We start from the raw sequence: 20,810 nt of genomic DNA, 5'->3' as shown, positions 1-20,810 counted from the left end.
TAAAAAAGCATATAAATAATACTGGTCGATGAGTGACGGTTTCACTCACGCATTGAGTATATAGTTCAACACACAATAGTGTGAATTTCCTGTCAGCACTTATTTCAGCCACATTGCAATGATGTCTAGAAAACTGTTAAACAGACAAACTGTATGAAACCATGAAAGTGGCTGCATTTATCTCTGGGCAATGAAATACCATCTATAGTTTGGCTTTCCTGATCTCAGAATAAAGAGTGGATGTCTTCTATAGATGTCTACTGAGAATGCATTTGTACTGTGGCTTAGAGAGCTCAATGTGCTGCTACTGAAGACAACACATGCAAAATAAAAAAACACCAGCAAATTAAGAAATAATCTTCATCAGTTTGACAACAAACGTGCTGCAAATACTCTGCAAATACTCACAAAAAACAAATACAGAAACAGATTGCAAAAGTTCACACCGCAACCAAATACAGAAATGAGCTGCAAATACTCACAATGCAACCAAATATAGAAACACATTGCAAAAGTTCACAATGCAGCCAAATACAGAAATGCGCTGCAAATACTCGCAACTAAACCAAATGCAGAAATGCGATGCAAATACTCGCAACTAAACCAAATACAGAAACGCAATGCAAATACTCGCAACTCAACCAAAATACAGAAACGCAATGCAAATACTCGCAATGCAACCAAATACAAAAACATGCTGCAAATATTCACAACCAAATACAGAAACACGCTGCAAATACTCACCACTCAACTAAATACAGAAATACCAACGGACCACAACAGAAATGTCAAAAAGTGGCAAACCTGGCTGGGACATGCTTTGCTGTTCATTGTCCACTAATCAGTGGTGTTGTTGATGACCTGAAAAGTGAGTTTTTGTTTATTTTAACATCCTAATCGAATGTACGTTGTGAGTATATTTGCAGCACATGTGTTGTCAAACTGATCAAGATGTTTTCTTAATTTGCTGGTGTTTTTTTCTATTTGCATGCCTTTTCTTCAGCTGCAGCGTTTTGAGCTCTCAGCCACCATACTTTTGGCCCATGACCTTGATATTTTGTCAGCATCAGCTGATTTGAGTGCAGTGAAGTGATCTTAGTGAAACTTCTCCTTTTCTTGTGATTAGCAGTCAGACAGCACCCTCTCCCCGCCAGCAGAGGCAGAGAAACCAGAGCATCTGACGGAGGAGCTTTCAGCGTCAGACAGAGAAGATGAACTCGACAAGGACTCAGGGTCAAAGGTGAGAGCCAAGTTATCTGTTTTTATGTTTTTAATTGATCACAGACTATTTAAGATGTTTGCTTTGTCTGAAATGGAAGAACTGGTAATGATTTAGAACAAGTTTCTCTTAGTTGTCATAAAAGCACTGAACATAGAAGGCTCAGGATGTATTAGTTTAATACTTTTAAAAATGCATAAAATGCATTTCATTCAGACAATGATTTCTACATACTTTTTTCGTGATTTAACATGATTCAGATGTCTTAACTTATTTTAATGTTTTATCTTGAAATAAATATTTCTAGGAAGTTTTAGTAAAAAAAATGATATACTATTATACTAAAATAATATTATTTAATATTTAAAATACAATAAATACAAATAAATAAAGTAATTTGACCTCATATTTTATTACTGTCTTTAAAAAATAACAAGTGCAGCAGTTTTATTTTAAAATAAGAAATTGTAAATTTCCAAATGTAAACTTCCAAATGTCTGTTAAATTAAAGTTTTGTGAATGTGCTGTGTTGTCAACATGCAAGAAATCCTCTTGTTGTCATGTGACAAGACCACAAAAATGGGAAATGACACCACAAAGATGCTGATATAGTCCGGATGAACTACATCCGCCATGTTGTCATTTATCATGTGACCTACCAGCGTCAGTCGCTTCACTGCCATTCACGAATCCTCTCTAGTGGCCTCATGGGATAGGAAAGTGTCCATGATCGTATGCACACTTCATTCTTGCCGGAAGTAGTAAGTCACATTCGCACAGGGTACTTTTCACCTACTTTTTTACGAGTACTGTGAATTCAGACATACTACTTTTGTCACATACTGTTTTTCGCCTACTATGTAGTAGGGACGTCTGCGATTTCAGTTGCAGCCATATAGATCAGTGGTGCCCACAGTAGACGGTTGCTGAATTCAAAACTGTGTACTTGCATTCTATTCTTACTATTTCTGCCATAGAAAGATATGGTAAAAGTAATATATTAGTCTGTGATTCCGAACGTGTCAAGCTTTTTTTTAAATATTCAGACTCAAATTCAGCTAGTCAAATTGTGAAACCCCAAGAATACAATAATCATGATTTAAAGGAAAAGGTATTTAAAATATTTGAGCACTCTTTTGAAAAATGATGATAGTAATGTGCACTCGCACAGGGTGTTGAATGTTATAACTTTTATATTTGATTATTACACCCCTTCGAAATGTTTACAACCCCTTTTTTGAAATGTTTTAGATGACATGAAACCACACCAATATTACCTGAAAATTCCATGTATAAGAACTTAATACATTCTAAAAAAAAATTGTATATATTTTTCCTTAAGATACACTTATTATTTGTCATTGCTCTTATTTGTTCATCCTTATTTGTCATTCGTTGAAAGACTGGCACAATATTTCACCACAAGAGCACCACAAACAAGCTGCTCATTTGATATCTGTAATATTAAGACTTACCAAAAGGTGGCGCCAGAATAATTAGCTGGATTTGAGAGGCCATATTTCAGCCAGGGGTGACAGCATGAAAGACACGTTCATTTACATTTGAATGAAGCTTTCTATTGTTGTGCAAAACAGCAACATGCTCCACCTCATTATAGAGAAAAGTATCATCTGTGCCCTCCAAACATTTGTATGCAGATCAATCTGAGATGCGGCTAGATAAAGGCCAATGTTTTATTACGGTATAATGTTGGAACATGAGATTTTATGCTTTATTTTGATGCGTATTATTATTTTATGAATCGTATTGAGTCTTTTATATAATTTGCCTCAACCTTTAAGACATTGAAGGTTTTGTTTAGCATTAAATGTTTCTCTTTCAACCACAACACTTGCGAACTTGATTCACACTTGAAAGCTCTTCACGCCCGAAAGCTCTTTCCAAGAAGCGAGACAAAAGTGACGAGTCCTTCTTAAGAATTATTAATATGATGCACTGAAGCTGAAATCATCTGCATAAAATGTGGTTACATATTTTAATATTTTACAATGTAACAAATCTCTTTTGTTGTTGTATCCATTGCTGCGTTCGGGTTACGCTACTGTGATTATTGCTTACCTTTCTGGTTGATTTGTCATATGATAAAAATAATAATAATTTTGCATGCAATTATTTAGTCACTCACCTGTCCGATTTCATTCTTGTTTTAAAAGGAAATATGTCTGGCTTAGTTCCTGTTTAAGGACAGGTAAACAAATATTGCTTGCAGTCTTTAGGAAAAGAGGCCTTGTTAGTGTAGCCTATATGAAAGAGCTCAAGTGTTTTCCCACTGTCCGATCGGACACTCCATCGCTGTCCTGAGAACAATTAGCAAGCACGCGCGCTGCAAAAATGACCCAGCCGCTCCATTTTCCCTCACATTAATCAGTGTGACTGACACTTTGGTACATAAAGAGAAATTCACCTTCTCTCTCTCACAAAGCGGGTAGATTCTGGTAAAATAGCGTACGATAATAAAAACTAAAAGACATATTTAGGGAAATTTGGCTACGCTAATCGTTCACCTCTCATACGGGTTTAAAGTAGAGCTGTAAAATTATTAATCGCGATTAATCGCATCCAAAATAAAAATTTGTGTTTACATAATATGTGTGTACTGTGTATAATATTTTTTTATATATAAATACACGCATGTATGTATATATTTAAGATAAATGTGTGATTTATATATAAAATATTTCTATTTATATAATATAAATTATATAAAAATATATACCGGTAGGCCTATGCAGTATATAAAAGCAAATATTTCTCAGATATATACATGCATGTGTGTGTATTTATATATACAAAATAATTATACACAGGACACACACATATATTATGTAAACACAAATTTTTATTTTGGATGCGATTAATCGTTTCACAGATCTACTTTAAAGCATTTGTTTAATGGTTGTGTGACCTGAGAAGAGGTCAGATTGGAGGAATTATCCTTTGTTTTTACTGTCCTTTCATTTCAATGAGCAGATTTGTTGTGTTTTTGAGGTAAACGTCCCTGGAAGTTTTGTTTCTAGTATTCAGTGTACGTCTGCGTACTGGTAAATAGAGCGGCATTATGGGTGTTTCCTGTATTTGCTGTGTTTACTGCATCTTTGTTGGGGCCTATTCAAGTATTTGTGGGCTGTTTAACTTGTTTATTTGCTACCAAAGTTGTTTAATTCTTGACAGCGCTGGGTTTCCCTCCCCTCATATCTTAAGTACAGAACAGGAAGAGGAAGCACATGACTGCCGAAACCCAAACGCCCACTCTAGCTTCTCAGATTATTTATTAACTGTACAGTTTCACACTGACTCCTCCGTGTTCCAGGTGATACTTCCAGGTGCTTTTGTGAGTGATTTCAATCGTATCATGTCCTGTTTCTTTCTCAGAGTGAATCTGAGCAGGATGAGGATTGCGGGGGCAGTTTGGGATCCACCGCTGTGGCTGTGAGTATAATACATCATACACGCATTAGAAGAAACATTTATTATGATATAGTTACAGTAAAATATATTTGGTTACTGTTGCTACAATAAAATTGTTTTTTATCCACCACTCTCATCAAAATAAACCACAGAAAAATTGCTAGTCTGTCTTTAAGAGATCCAATATTAATGTATCAGTAATTTGACAGTAAAAAACAAGAAAAAAACAGATTTTGTGCCCTTGATTAAGACACTTAACCTCGGGTTACTCCAAGTTTCTCCCTGTAAGAATAACTGTTAGTTGCATAGGATAAAAGCCTCTCCTAAATGATTATTTACTTATTTTTTGGTGGAATCAAATAGATTAACTATGGTAAATGTTTTGAATTATGTGGACTTTCTGAATGTTACTTAGAAGGCAATACACTACCATGTAAATTGTTTGAGGTCAATATTTTTTATTTGAAAGAAAGAAATTAATACTTTTATTTTGTAAGGACACATTATATTGATCAAAAGTGACTGTAAAGACATTTAAATGTTACAAAAGATTCTTATGCTTTATTTTCGTTCCATTCAAATCATTTAATGCATTAAACATTTCTTTTTTAAAGACATAATATTTTTCCACATTTTTGTTCACGTTCTTCTTCTACTTTCTTTTAATTTATTTTGTGATACCACCACCAACACATAAAAAAGCACATAAATAAATGTTACAAAATATTTGTGTTTCAAATAAATGCTTTTTTTGCCATAAAAGAATCCTGGAAAAATGTATCATGGTTTCCACAAAGATATTAACTGATTTCAACCTTGATTATAATTATAAATGTTTCTTGAGTATCAAATCAGCATATTAGAATGATTTCTGAAGGATCATGTGACACTGAAGAGTGAAGACTAGAGTAATGATGCTGAAAATTCAGCTTTGATCACAGGAATAAATTACATTTTACAATATTTTATTCAAACAGTTATTTTAAATCTTCACAATATTCTTGTTTTTACTATATTTTGATCAAATAAATGCAGCCTTGGTGAGCATTAGAGACAAAAACATAAAGCATCTGTAAAACCCCAAACTTTTGAACAGTAGTGTAAATGTAACTAGAAATGTGACTGAGTGAAATACTGAATATTTGTAACATTTGTTTTCAGTGTAATTTCAATAATGTAAATGGCTTCTCTTGTTTATTTCGTTCGTAGCTGGATCCTCTTGAGAAAGAGTGGATCTTCTCGGCAGCGAGTGGCAAACTGTCTCATCTCATTCAGCTCCTGAAACAAGACTCTTCTCTGGCCAATAAAAAGGTGAAGAGAGCTTTACTGTATATTCTCCTAAAATGCATCGTATAATGTGTCCCTCTCCGCCTGAATGCATAAATGCCTTATAGGATTAGAATGCATGCATCTCAGATCATAAACTCACTTTTAATCATTAATGTTTCTTGGTCTTTTCACATGCTCGGAACAAACCAGGACTTTACCTCAGTGAGTTTTCAACCAATCATACAACACTACACTTACTCTACCAGCTAAAAGTTTGGGAATGCATGGTTAAATTAATGTTTCATGTATACACACACACACACACACACACCCACGTCATGGGAAATATTAATTTAACCATGTGTGTATAAATTTCAGCTTCAATACTGTTTTAAATGCGTCCTAGGATGCAGCTCATGATTAAAAAAAAAATTAAAAATGTTATCATCAATACATACTTCCATTTGTGATATTTCTTAGTTTTAATGACTTGACTGATCTTCTAAAATTTCTAATAATAATAATGATCAAAATTTTATAAATAATACAATTATTAATTAAAGCTGCAAGCAGCGATTGCGGGCCCAAGCCGGTGGCACCGCCACCCTGGTGCCTTTAGTGGAACTAAAGGCACCGGGTGGCGGTGCCACCGGCTTGGGCCCTCCATCGCTGCTTGCAGCTTTAATTATATATATATATATATATATATATATATATATATATATATATATATATATATATATATATATAAAAAATAAAATAAAAAATTTAAAAAATATATATATATATATATTATGTAAATTCTTTTCCCCCCCTATTTTTAACATATATATTATTATATATATAATAATAATATATATATTATTAACATTTTTGGATGCTAAACTATTCTTTTTATAGGCTTTGTACTTTGTACACTTTGTACACTCACGTTCCAATATAGAAAAATTATCCTCTTCAAATGCGCAAAAATGTGCTTGGAAACATCACAGTGGAGCGGTGCTTACTATGAACGGCACAAACTGTACAAATGACTATTTAAACAGAGCAGTGTAATTTTTATATGTAAGGTTGACTATTTTATTGTTATATTTTATTAAGGCTATAATGAACATGCTGCGATGTCAAGATTGCAATGCTGGAATGCTGTGTGTGTGTGTGTGTGTGTGTGTGTGTGTGTGTGTGTGTGTGTGTGTGTGTGTGTGTGTGTGTGTGTGTGTGTGTGTGTGTGTGTGTGTGTGTGTGTGTGTGTGTGTGTGTGTGAGGCTTGATCGAACAATGGAGACATAAAAACATACTCCGTCATTTTGTTCATACAGACCATCTTTCAAAATGCAAAGTGTTTCCTTATATTTGTGTACACTCGCAATGAAACACAACATTGTGCTTTTGTTAAACTATAAACTCTTGTCAAACTGTAACCTACAACTGTCACCCAACCAAAATCACACACACACACACACACACACATCCCCCCTCCCCTCCCCTCCCCACACAGACAGACACACACACACACAGAATGGCAGAGAGACAGAGAGAGAGAAAATACACATTCAAATATCTGACTTCCTGTTGGTTGGAGCTAATGACTGTAAATTAGAAAGTTGTCTGGATCGAAGAGAAGAATGTACGTACCGAGTTTGGTTACTGTAGGTAAAACTATAACTAAGTTATAACACACTTTATGCATCCTTTTTTAATCATAAATTTGTTTCCTCGCCACGGCCAAACCGTTCGAGATATCAAAAATCCGTCCGCAATTTAGCATCCTCCATGTCCTGACTTCATGCTGACCGAGTTTCGTGGTCATCGGATGAATTCTCTAGGAGAAGTGTTTCAAATGCGAGAGCAAGCGTTCTCCAATCAACCCGTAATAGCCGACTTCCTGTTGGGCTGGCATAAAACTTGACCCAGGGAAAGTTGTTCGGCCCGATTAAATCTATATGTGTACCGAGTTTCATATTAATTCATGCAAGCGTGTTTGATATACGGACAAGTGTTCGAATCCCATTCCAGGGGGCGCTGTCGAGCCCCCCTGCCACGCCCGGGTACCAGCTTCAGCCTGGCCCTGTTGGCCGCGGGTTCTGAACTGTATGCAAAATTTCAAGAGTTTTCGAGCATGTTAAGGCCCTCAAAAGTGCCAGAGATTTTGCACACAGCAGAGAAATGGTTAAACTAAACTAGCCCCCCTCCTCACACACACACACACACACACACACACACACAGAGGGGCAGAGGGAAAATGCTCCAAACAGTACACATTCAAACCAAAATATCTGACTTCCTGTTGGTCGGAGCTAATGACTGTAAATTAGAAAGTTGTCCGGATCGAAGAGAAGAATATACGTACCGAGTTTGGTTACTGTAGGTAAAACTAATACCCCCTTTTTGACTAAAGGTGGCGCTACTGAGCCCCATACCACGCCCGTTTCTGAAACTTCGCACATGTCTATTACACAATAAATGTCAAATGCATGTTGAGTTTCATGCAATTTGAAGCATGTTAAGAGCCTCAAATGCATCCAAAAAGAATATAAAAGTTTAAAGCGTTGCCATGGCGACAGTATTAAAGATATCAATAATCCTTTCACAGGTCTACATCTGTCGTGTGTTTACAGTATACAGATGAAGTTTGAAGCAAATCGGGTAAAAATAAGAGGGTGATTTCAAAGCATTTCGAAAGTGACACACTTCCTGCTGCCAGTTGGTGGCGCTATAACTTTGACTCACAATAGTCACATCCATGTGATGGGCCTCTTACAACGAACACACTGCTGAAGTTTCATCAAGATCAATTAATGTATGAGGATGTTATAACACACTTCCTGTTTCCAATATTCGCCATAAATTCGTTTCCTCGCCACGGCCAAACCGTTCGAGATATCAAAAATCCCCTCGCAACTTTTCATCCTCAATGTCTTGACTTCATGCTGACCGAGTTTCGTGGTGATTGTTTGAATCGTCTAGGAGGAGTATTTTAAATTCCATTGCATGTGTTTTTTAAACTACGCCAAATAGCCGACTTCCTGTTGGGCTGGGGTAAAAAGTCAGAGCATGAAGGATATATGAACCGATGAGATCTATAAGTGTACCGAGTTTCATATTATTTCATGCAAGCGTGTTTGATTTATGGACCAAGTTTTCGGACCCCGTTCCAGGGGGCGCTGTCGAGCCCCCCTGCCACGCCCGGGTACCAGCTTCAGTCCAGCTCTAATGGCCGCGGGTTCTGACCAGTGTGCAAAGTTTCAAGAGTTTTTGAGCACGTTAAGGCCCCCAAAAGTGGCAAAAACCTTGAAAAAAAATTTATTATAAAGAAGAAGAAGAAGAAGAAGAAGAAGAAAAACAAAAAACCCTTAGAAGAACAATAGGGCTCTGCGCCCTTTCAGGGCTTGGGCCCTAATTAACATATATCGGCCGATACCGATATGGTGGCAAATATATTGTGCATCCATAATTCTAAAATACTGATTTGGAGCTCAAGAAACAATTTCTTAATATAGCTGCAAGCAGCGATTACGGGCCCAAGCCGGTGGCACCGCCACCCTGGTGCCTTTAGTTACACTAAAGGCACAGGGCTGGCGCTGCCACCGGCTTGGGCCCTCCATCGCTGCTTGCAGCTATATTTATTTATATATATATATATATATATATATATATATATATATATATATATATATATAAAAAGCCGCCACCCCGTTGCCTTTCGGGTTCCTGTGCACGACGGGCAATAACGTAACCCCGCTTTGACTGTCGAGAAGAAGTCTGCTTTAGAGCTTGTATCAGTGTGAGTCTTTCTGCTCCCCTACAAACACACACAGAAAAGGGGGGGGGGCTGTCTGTGTGTGTGCCCTCCCTCCTCCCCCCCCCCCTCCCCCTCCTCCTCCAGTATCTCACTGGACTAACACACACACACACACACACACACACAGAGAGAGAATGGCAGGGGGAACTCTGTCAGAGAGAGACAAAACCACATTCAAACCAAAATATCTGACTTCCTGTTGGTCGGAGCTAATGACTGTAAATGAGAAAGATGTCCGGATCGATAAGCACAATATACAGACCGAGTTTTGTGACTGTAGGTAAAAATAACCCCCCCACTTTAGTCAAAAGTATCTTGAAAGTAACACACTTCCTGCTGCCAGTTGGTGGCGCTATAACTTTGACTCACAATAGCCACATCCATGTGATCGCCCTCTTACAACAAACACACTGCTGAAGTTTCATCAAGATCAATAAATGTATGAAGACGTTATAACACATTGTGTTTTTCTTTTCTCGCCATAACTTTGTTTCCTCGCCACGGCCAAACCGTTCGAGATATCAAAAATCCGTCCGCAATTTAGCGTCCTCAATGTCTTTACTTCATGCTGACTGAGTTTGGTGGCGATAGGATAATTTTTCTTGGAGGAGTATATCAAATTCCAGGGGCATGCGTTTTCATACAACCCATAATAGCCGACTTCCTGTTGGACTGGCGTAAAACTTAGAGCACGAAAGTTGTTCGGCCCGATGATATCTAAATGTGTACCGAGTTTCATATTATTACATGCAAACGTGTTTGATATATGGACCAAGTTTTTCGGACCACGTTCAAGGGGGCGCTGTTGAGCTCCCCTGCCACGCCCGGGTACCAGCTTCAGTCCGGCTCTAATGGCCGCAGGTTCTGACCTGTGTGCAAAGTTTCAAGAGTTTTCGAGCACGTTAAGGGCCCCAAAAGTGCCCGAGAGGTCCCACACAGCAGAGAAAGGGTTAAAATAAAGCCCCCCTCCTCTCTCACACACACAGACACTGAGAGAGACTGGCAAAATTCCCATCAAATCACATTCAAACCAAAATATCTGACTTCCTGTTGGTCGGAGCTAATGACTGTAAATTAGAAAGTTGTCCGGCTCGATGTGCACAATATACATACCAAGTTTTGTTACTGTAGGTAAAACTAACCCCCCACTTTTGTCAAAAACATCTTGAAAGTAACACACTTCTTGCTGCCAGTTGGTGGCGCTATAACTTTGACTCACAATAGTCACATCCATGTGATAGCCCTCTTACAACAAACACACTGCTGAAGTTTCATCAAGATCAATAAATGTATGAAGACGTTATAACACATTGTGTTTTTCTTTTCTCGCCATAACTTCGTTTCCTCGCCACGGCCAAACCATTCGAGATATCAAAAATCCGTCCGCAATTTAGTGTCCTCAATGTCTTGACTTCATGCTGACCGAGTTTGGTGAAGATCAAATCAAATTTCTTGGAGGAGTATATAAAATTCCAGGGGCGTGCGTTTTCATACAACCCATAATAGCCGACTTCCTGTTGGGCTGGCGTAAAACTTAGAGCACGAAAGTTGTTCGGCCCGATGAGATCTATATGTGTTCCGAGTTTCATACTAATTCATGCAATATTCAGTTTGATATATGGACCAAGTTTTCGGACCCCGTTAAAGGGGGCGCTGTTGAGCCCCCCTGCCACGCCCGGGTACCAGCTTCAGCCCGGCCCTGATGGCCGCAGGTTCTGACCTGTGTGCAAAGTTTCAAGAGTTTTCGAGCACGTTAAGGGCCCCAAAAGTGCCCGAGAAGTCCCACACAGCAGAGAAAGGGTTAAAATAAAGCCCCCCCTCCTCTCTCACACACACAGACACTGAGAGAGACTGGCAAAATTCCCATCAAATCACATTCAAACCAAAATATCTGACTTCCTGTTGGTCGGAGCTAATGACTGTAAATTAGAAAGTTGTCCGGCTCGGGGAGATAAATATAAATACCGATTTTTGTTACTGTAGGTAAAACTAATACCCCATTTTTGACTAAAGGTGGCGCTACTGAGCCCCTTACCACGCCCGTTTCTGAAACTTTGCACAAGTGTACTAGGCAATAAATGTAAAGTGTCTGTCGAGTTTCATGCAATTTCAAGCATGCTAAGAGTCTCAAAAACGTTAAAAAAGAATATTAAAGTTTGCTGCGTTGCCATGGCAACAGTATTTAAGATATCAATAATCCTTTCACAGGTCTACATCTGCCGTGTGTTTACATAATACACATAAAGTTTGAAGCAAATCGGGTAAAAATAAGAGGGTGATTTTAAAGCATTTTGAAAGTGACACACTTCCTGCTGCCAGTTGGTGGCGCAATAACTTTGACTCACAATAGTCACATCCATGTGATCGGCCTCTTACAGCGAACACACTGCTGAAGTTTCATCCAGATCAATTAATGTATGAGGATGTTATAACACACTTCCTGTTTCCAATATTCGCCATAAATTCGTTTCCTCGCCACGGCCAAACCGTTCGAGATATCAAAAATCCCCTGGCAATTTTTCATCCTCCATGTCTTGACTTCATGCACACCGAGTTTCCTGACGATTGGTTGAATCGTCTAGGAGGAGTATTTTAAATTCCATTGCATGTGTTTTTTAAACTACGCCAAATAGCCGACTTCCTGTTGGGCTGGGGTAAAAAGTCAGAGCACGAAGGATATATGAACCGATGAGATCTATAAGTGTACCGAGTTTCATATTATTACACGCAAGCGTGTTTGATTTATGGACCAAGTTTTCGGACCGCGTTCCAGGGGGCGCTGTCGAGCCCCCCTGCCACGCCCGGGTACCAGCTTCAGTCCGGCTCTAATGGCCGCGGGTTCTGACATTTGTGCAAAGTTTCAAGAGTTTTTGAGCACGTTAAGAGACCCAAAAGTGCCCGAATAGTCGTAAGAAAAATAATAATAATAATAATAATAATAATAATAATAATAATAATAATAATAATCCGAAGGAAAACAATAGGGCCTTCGCCTTTTCAAGGCTTGGGCCCTAATAATAATTATAATGAGTAGATGTGTCTAAACCAGATTGGTAGCGTACACACGATTTAGTGAAACCTAATGTTGTGATTGTACAACAAATTGTTCATTAATAGTTAATTAATGTTAACTTAATCTCTCTCTCTCTCTCTCTCTCTCTCTCTCTCTCTCTCTCTCTTTAATTATCCTGGATTCATCTTCTAAAAGGGGGTGAGTTGAATTTTGTCTCCTTTTTCAGTGTTGGGGAAACTGTTAAAGTTTTCCAAGCAAGGATCACTTTCAATCATGTATTATTACTTGTTGGAAAAGCTACAAACAAGTATGAAATAAAAATATAGTTAGTTCCTCCTCAACACTGTCTTTTTTTAAGCATCATTGCTTCAGTTCATTAGTGCTGATCACTGAGTCCGTTACAGTGCATGTGAATGTTTGCCAGCGCAGCGAGCAGCTTGTCAGCGACGTACGTAGTTATGGACCGCCGATTCCCTGTGGCTCCTCGCAAGGTTACCGACTCTCCACAGTTTCCACTCTCGTACCCAGGTGCAACACAGACCAAAGAGCAAAGCTCAACCCCAATCATGCATTTCAAAGGCTTATTTTCAGAAGGATTATGAAAGATAGCTTTTTAGCTCCTTCACCCCCCAAAAACAAGCTCAAATCCTTTTATTTGTCCCCCCTGTGCGCTTAAGAGCTTTGAGTCGGTGTTTGTGGTCGCTGCCTGGGCCGGAGTTCTCACACTGTCCTGTGTCAGACCACCTTCTAAGAACCTCTAAGCCCTTCGCCTTCCCCGCGCAGACAAGATACAACGGCGGCCATTGAAGTGCGGGAAGATTAGGGCTCACCTCAAAGACTTCAACCACTTAAAGATAATCTGAAAGTAATAGAGCAGGCTGGGATTAATTGGAGAACAATCGCCGCCATGTCCCCAGGAAGGTGGTAAGTCTGACCCCCAGGTGGCTTTGATGCCCCCCTTCCTGAACCAAGAGGCATGCCAAGTGAGCCACCTCTTCTTGACTTGGTACAGGGTGACCGCGCTTGCGAGACGTCGGTTTAAGAGGTCATCCGACTTCTTTTCTGGCATTTTGCCTTCTAAACCGTAAGAGAAAACTCAAAAACTTTGCGTTAAATGCCCCGATATTCAAAAAGTTAGTTTGGAGTTTATTTCTGAAGTTCGAAGCAGCTTTTCAAAGCGAACTTGCCCATAAAATCTGCTCTGGCTGGTAAACTCCGTCCAACTACCATTGGTCCATGGTGATGTAATAGATGGGTGTGGCTCTGAGGCTCCGCCCTCTTTGTCGTGGAAGGGTTCTCCAGTTCATCTCTTCTGTTTAGTCCATTTGAGGTCAGGCGTCCGCAAGTAAAAGCATGAAACACGCCGGAGAGCTTATTTATAGTAGAAATTGAAGTTGTAATTCTAAAGGAAAGAGACACTGACAGTGTTTTTCATGTTTAATACTGTAAAGCTGCTTGCTTTAAGCAATCTATTGTATAAAGTGCTTTATAAATAAACGTGACGTGACTTTACTGGAGTGCCAAATTGCAGAGATCGTGCAAACATCCACATCACTATGATCCGATGCTTTATTAACTGCTGTTTTCTCACCACTGTCATTTTTGTTGTTGAGAGGAAAGCGTGCAGCACATATTTACACATTCATAAATTCTGCTCTCAAAAGCGTGGATGGCGTCGGGATGTTCGCTAACTGTATACTGACTTCTTTTTACCCTTAACCGAAAAAGTAAAAAGAACTTTGCCGCGAGTATCGGGAGAACTTATGGAGAAATTGTTGTACCAACTTAATTAAAGTGGGTCTATGCTTTCATCTAACACTATAGTAAGTTCTATAAACTCAAAATTAATGTTTTTTATTTGTAGATCCATGTTCAGTCAGCTTGCATTTTATATATATAATAGTGATGTAGAACTTTCTTAGTTTGTCTAACTTGTGTATCCGTTTCTTGAACAAACTGAAAAGGTTATACAGAATTACTTCTATATACGCCGAAGCAAGTTGTGTATATGTGCTGACAAAATATAATCAAAAACACTACATAGAGCGAAAACATCTATTATTTCTGATGAACAAATTTGTCATCATAACTCTCCATGCTTTGACCAAAAATACAAATTATTAAAGTGCATCGACAGTGATCAACCTGAGCATAGGATCTTACTCTGTAATAATTATAGTTGGTCAAACTAAATTGATTAATTTGATTGACATTTTATGTAGTCAACTTTTTTTACATTCGATAGTTCAATAGAAAATTGAGTTTGTCTCACAAAACAAGTTTTTTTTTTAATTTTAAATTTTTTTTTTTAAACTAGCTGTCAACGATGCTCATTTTTTGCTGTCCTTGGATCTTTTCTGCCACCTCTATTGTTTAAGTCTTAAGTTTTAAGTAGCTAAGCTTTGCCTTTAGCCTCTCGGTCGCTAAAGTTACACATCACCCCGAGCCCGTAACCCGACACAACACGCATTATCTCTGTTTTCCTTTCACACGTTGGAAGCTCCTTTGGGGGAAAATTCCAATTCAACCTCTCGCAGTGAAGCCCATAAATAAACAGTCGTGATCTCCGATGCAACGTAAACACTGCTTCCTTTGAGCCACTCGAGCAGGACCGCTCGCTTTCTGTCCACCAACAAGATAAGTGTAAATGAAAAGCCACCTGTGCGCTCATCTCTTTTCTTTTTGTCTCCTTCTCCAACATGCCATCCTCTCCCGATGCCTCCCGGACTTCCTCCTTTCCCAGTTTGTGAGTACATCATTTGTCCATCTCTCTTCTTTAAAAGCCGCAGTGAATATGTCTCTTTTGGTAGTCATCACAAAGGTGCTATTTGGTTAGTGAGAGTTAAGGGATCCCCGCCAGGCCAAAACAGGAACCTGAGGAACAAGGGTAGGAGACGTCACATCCTGTTGACCATCGTCCGTCACACCGAGCCTCCATGAGGCCTGTCGGGCTGTCAGTCAAGCATGTGTGCCAGCCAATCCATCTCAAGGGTGCGACAGTGGAAACAATAGAGCGGCTGATAGGGGAACCAGACTTCATCTATCACAATATGTCCTGCGAGCCGGACTGGAAACACCTACAGTAGACGGGACCCTCCCTTTAGTGCAGAACACGTGCTTATTAAGAATACACAATAGTGGGGATATGTTGCGTACTGTGTGTCCAGATGAAAACGCGCGCATACAAAAACATTTCAGAATGTAGTACATTGTTGTCACGTGACTTCATTTGGCAAGTAGGACCTAGTTAATAAAAAAAAAAATTCGGTATTTTTAGTGACCGCATGTGTTAAAATTTCTTAAACTTGTTCAGTTACTAAAATATAGTTGATAGATGCTGCTTCGGGTTCATACGCATTTTATAATGTTACAAAACATGTCTAAGCATCAAAGAATCCTGAAACAAAAATGCGAAGCAGCACAATGTTGAAAACATTGATAATAATCAGAAATGTTTCTTGAGCAGCAAATCGGCATATTAGTATGATTTTTGAAGGATCATGTGACACTGAAGGCTGTAGGAATGATGCTGGACATACAGCTTTGATCACAGGAATAAATTGCATTTTAAAATAGAAAACCATTTTTGTTTGTACTGTATTTTTTATCATATACATTGAGCTTTGGTGAGCAGAAGAGACTTTTAAAAAAAATTGTTTTTTAAATCTTAACAACTTAAAATTTTTGCACTGTAATGAATGTTGGAGCACCCAAAATAGTCACGTTATGCAACTAAATGTGTTCCAGTTTGAGGCAAAAAAAAGAGATTATTTTGTGTTTTGAGTGCAGTTTTGCGAATGATTTTTAACATAAATGTGTTAAATAAAACATCAATATCAGTAAAACAAGTAATATCAGCTGAAAAGGCTCAGAGAAGTGAATAAGTACTTATGTTTTGCTATCAGCGTTAACATGGTATTCTTTGCAATGCAATAAAATGAGTGAAACAGAAAATTAATTGGTAAAAAAATATAGATCACAATGTTTTCTTCTGTTCTTCATGTGTGCTGCTACATACATCATTAATTTCTTTACAAAACTAAGATAAGATGTTTATTCATTCATTTGTTTTTTGTTTTTTGTTGTATTCCTTCAATATGGTTTTAAAAGAATCCAAGGATGTAGTTCATGAAATTGCTTGAGAGGTTTGGCTAAACATTCCAGAAGCGTTCAACTTGTTAATGGAGTTTAGGAGATTGTCTTTTGTCTAACTTTAGATTTTTTTAGACAATTATCTTTCCAGCAACAGAAAATTCTGCTGTAAATGTAGGCCAGAACTGGATTTTATTAATCTGAATTTGATTGGATCGTGAAAATCTTTTTTTTTTTTTTTCTTTTTTTTCTTGCCCACATGACCCATCTTACATCAGCAAAAAAGATAAAAGCATTTCAGATGCAGAGAAAAGTAACATTTGAATGCTTTTTGATATCTTTTTTTCTTCAGAATAGCATGCACTGAAGCATTGTGAAGCACCACCACGTTAAAGCGGTAGATTCTGATATATGAAGAGTTCTGATAAAGCTCAGGCTGAGATCAATAGACATCTCCTCCATTCTCCGTGTTTGAGAGTGTCGGGCGTTTAGCTCCAGCATCTGAGCTTGTGTGTGGTGTGCGGCCCCTTCTCCTCTTGACAGGCCTTGTCAACAGGCTGATGCCTGGGTGGGTCCTCCATCAGAGGGTCATACCAACATCATCAATCTTGCACCCCGTGACAGGCCTGTGCTCCCCCCGCAGTGGGCACACTGGTTTGTTGTTTTGTAATTAGACCGCCATTAGATGGCAGGAAACCGTCCCCTCCACACCCTCTGTGCACAGCTGGGGCCCGCTGGCAGCCTATGGGAGCCACGGGCCGCTCCACCGCGTGGCGTTAGGGGGGTGGGGATCTACCTAGTGGGAGAGAATGAACATGCAGAGTGTAAATGATGTATTACAAGATGAATCAGATGGGTTGACGATCGTGTACTAGCTCAGACAAGCTGGTCAAACAACCAATATGAGAATTCAGATTGACCGTGAGGACCAAAAGTCTAAGACCACACTAAAAAAAAATGTGTTTGTATATATATATATATATATATATATATATATATATATAATATAGAAATAAACATTTTTAGGATTAATCTTTTAATGATTTTGTCAATTTTAAAACAATTTGAAAAATGATTAACAAATGATATATATATATATATATATATATATAAAAAAAAATTTTTCTTTTTTTTTTTTCTTATGAAACGTATGATTTTTTTTTTAAAACCAATCCTTTCAAACTATTTCATGAGCTGCACCCTGGTATGCTTTTAAAACAATATTGAAGCAGTTAAAAAAAACTTTAAAAAAAAACTAAAGTGATTTGAATTGAGTGAATTTTTCTTTTTTATTCTAAACTTTTAATTATTCTTATTTCTTTTGATTATTTTAAATTCTTCTATGTAAAGCACTTTGAAATACCATTGTGTATGAAATGTGCTATATAAACTGGCCTTGCCTTGAATAAGTAAATTGAATAAATTAAACTAAAAAAATATTGAAATAAAGTAAAAAATAAATATTCAAATATAATGTAACAAATAAATATTATAATTAATAAATAATATTAGAAGGAATATTAGGATTTGGCACAATTTTATACAGATTTAATAATTAAAAATGAATAAGTGAAAGAATAAATAAATATTAAAATGAAGTCAAATAAATAAATATTATAATGAATATATTATGTTTGAAGATGGAATACTTAATATTCTGCACCATTGTGATGCATTAACCATTGTAATAAATAATAAAAAGAAATGAATGACTAAATACATTTGATAAAAGAGTAAAATCAATATCAAGATATAGGAAAGTAAATATAAAAATAAATAAATATAATAATTAAATAATGATTTTGCACGATTTCTTGGTCAAATGTAAGTAAATTTGTGACACTACCCATGTATTAGGGAGGTCATAGTTCATACTTTGTACAGGAGGATATTATTTAAATAGTTATGTTATATTTCATGTAAAATGTATATATTTTAGTATGGTAATGTTTCAATATCTCTTACAGACAGCGCTGCACTGGGCTGCGAAACACGGTAAAGAAGATATGACCACAGTGTTGGCGGAAGCAGGAGCTGACATCAATACGAAGGCAGTAAGTACAGATATGACTCAAAAATCTATTCAAATCAAATACAAATGCATATATGCCTACAGTCCAATTCATTAATTTTTGTGTGTCTTTTTCTCTCACAGCATGTAAGTACTCCTCACCTTACACTCACCCTGGATGTGACGGCACGCACGGGTTAATGTTTCTCACGTGTGTGCCAAGCTGCCAGAAAGTGTGCGTTTTTAAAATGTCCGCTTCTGACATAACTCCTCTGAAAGGGTATGTGGGTGCCCAGCTGTGCAAATGAATCCAGGCGCTGTTTGAGAATGTCTGTTCATAAATCAAACTCTGTCATGTTAACAGCTTCCCTTAAACAATGTCTTCATGTATTCCAACAGCAGGCTCAGAGCAAAGCAATTTCACTGAATTACCAGGCAATTATGATTCTGTCATTAGATTCTGTTGCTGTAACCTCAGTTCATTTGTGTCCTGTCTTTCTCTCCCCCTCTTCTCTTCTTTCTGTCGCTCTCTGATTCTCTTGTGATATGTTTTTTTTATTATTATTATTGGGACATGGGCACTAGGGGGTGAGTGTCGAATTTCCCTTCACCCCGTCCGTTTCCTTATCATTTCTGATTTGTGGTGAGATTTATCACTAGAGATATTTAAAATAGAGAACCCTTATGTCACACATAACATTATCACTCCAAAATCAAAAGAAAAGAGTAAAAATATATTATATTTAAAGGTACACTATGTAACTTTTGGACCTCTAGCTTTAAAAAAAACAAAACTGCATGCATTTTGCGGAAGAACATTGTTTTGGTTGAGCTTCGGCTCTCAATGTGCGGATGAATTAGGCTATCCTACTCTTCATAAAACATCCACTGAAGAGATATCAGCAGTTTAGATGGAAAGGATATCGAGCTGACTAGCTGAAGACGTTACTGTAGCTTTACCCATTTATAGACACGGTAAATAAATTCCAGCACAACCGTAATGAAATGACCCTTCACAATAGATAATGCTTTACGATGATATCTGTTCGAGAGGTACAAATAGCAATTTATCTGTTCAATAAATATCGTACTCACCAGTTGAGTTATATTGTATTGTATTATGTTATATTGTTGAGTTATATACAGTATTGACTCATTTTGAACAATATACAGGGCTTCACATTAACACCCACCAACCCGCCAAATGCGTGTGTATTTCAGCACAAACCCGCCTCCCCTCACTCACTTGTTTCATTTGCTCCGGATGAATATTGTTGGTGTTACAGGGCTTGAATTTCAGCGTGGGATTGTGCGTAATGCGCATTTTTACTCATTCCCACAGATTTTATGCTTACACAGTACTAAATTGACTTCTTTTTAGCTGCTTATTCCGCTTAAACAGTCAAATACACAAAATAATGTCAAAATGCTGGTCAGTTATGTTTTAAGTTTCAAGTAAATTATGTGTAACAATAGAATGGATCAGTGCATCAGGTCTTAAAGTGACGGCAGCCTAATATACCTGCTGCCAAATTATAAGATAATATAAAAAATATCTATATGGCATTGATGTCAAAACTTTGGAAAACCACTAGCCACAGTGACCAAATCTGTGACGATGAGTAAAAAGGGCTAACTTCTCATGAAAATTATGTCACATATCTTCATAGTTTAGATAAAGGCATTTATTTTTGTAAAATATCTTTATTTCTATTATTTGATTATTTAGATTTTGAGGTGAAATATGATCTAGACATGCTCTTAACAATCTTGGTGATATTCACTCTTATTCTCACAGGGATACACACCTTTACACATCGCAGCACTGCACGGACATCGACATATATTTGACCTGCTGGTTAGGACATACGGTATGCGTTTTCTTCACAAACATTTAGTTGAAAATCGTCTGTTTTTAAATCGTCTGGTTTGTTCAAGAATGTCTGTTTGAATTTGAAAGCAGACTTCATTTTAC

At 37.6% G+C, this 20,810-nt stretch overlaps 1 protein-coding gene across 1 annotated transcript in view; it reads left to right on the top strand.

The window, feature by feature from the left end:
• The window catches only part of LOC306985534 (ankyrin repeat domain-containing protein SOWAHC), a 34,103-nt gene that overhangs the window by 11,039 nt on the left and 2,254 nt on the right, over positions 1-20,810 (top strand). Inside the window, exons 4-8 of the mRNA XM_079587894.1 lie at positions 1,127-1,240; positions 4,613-4,669; positions 5,858-5,959; positions 18,792-18,878; positions 20,634-20,706. Of these exons, the coding sequence (XP_079444020.1) occupies positions 1,127-1,240; positions 4,613-4,669; positions 5,858-5,959; positions 18,792-18,878; positions 20,634-20,706 (433 nt within the window). The remainder of the gene's footprint in view (positions 1-1,126; positions 1,241-4,612; positions 4,670-5,857; positions 5,960-18,791; positions 18,879-20,633; positions 20,707-20,810) is intronic.

This window comes from Phoxinus phoxinus, assembly GCF_949152265.1.
Source record: "Phoxinus phoxinus genome assembly, chromosome: 18".
Lineage (NCBI taxonomy): Eukaryota > Metazoa > Chordata > Actinopteri > Cypriniformes > Leuciscidae > Phoxinus > Phoxinus phoxinus.
This window is presented reverse-complemented; position numbering and strand designations above follow the sequence as displayed.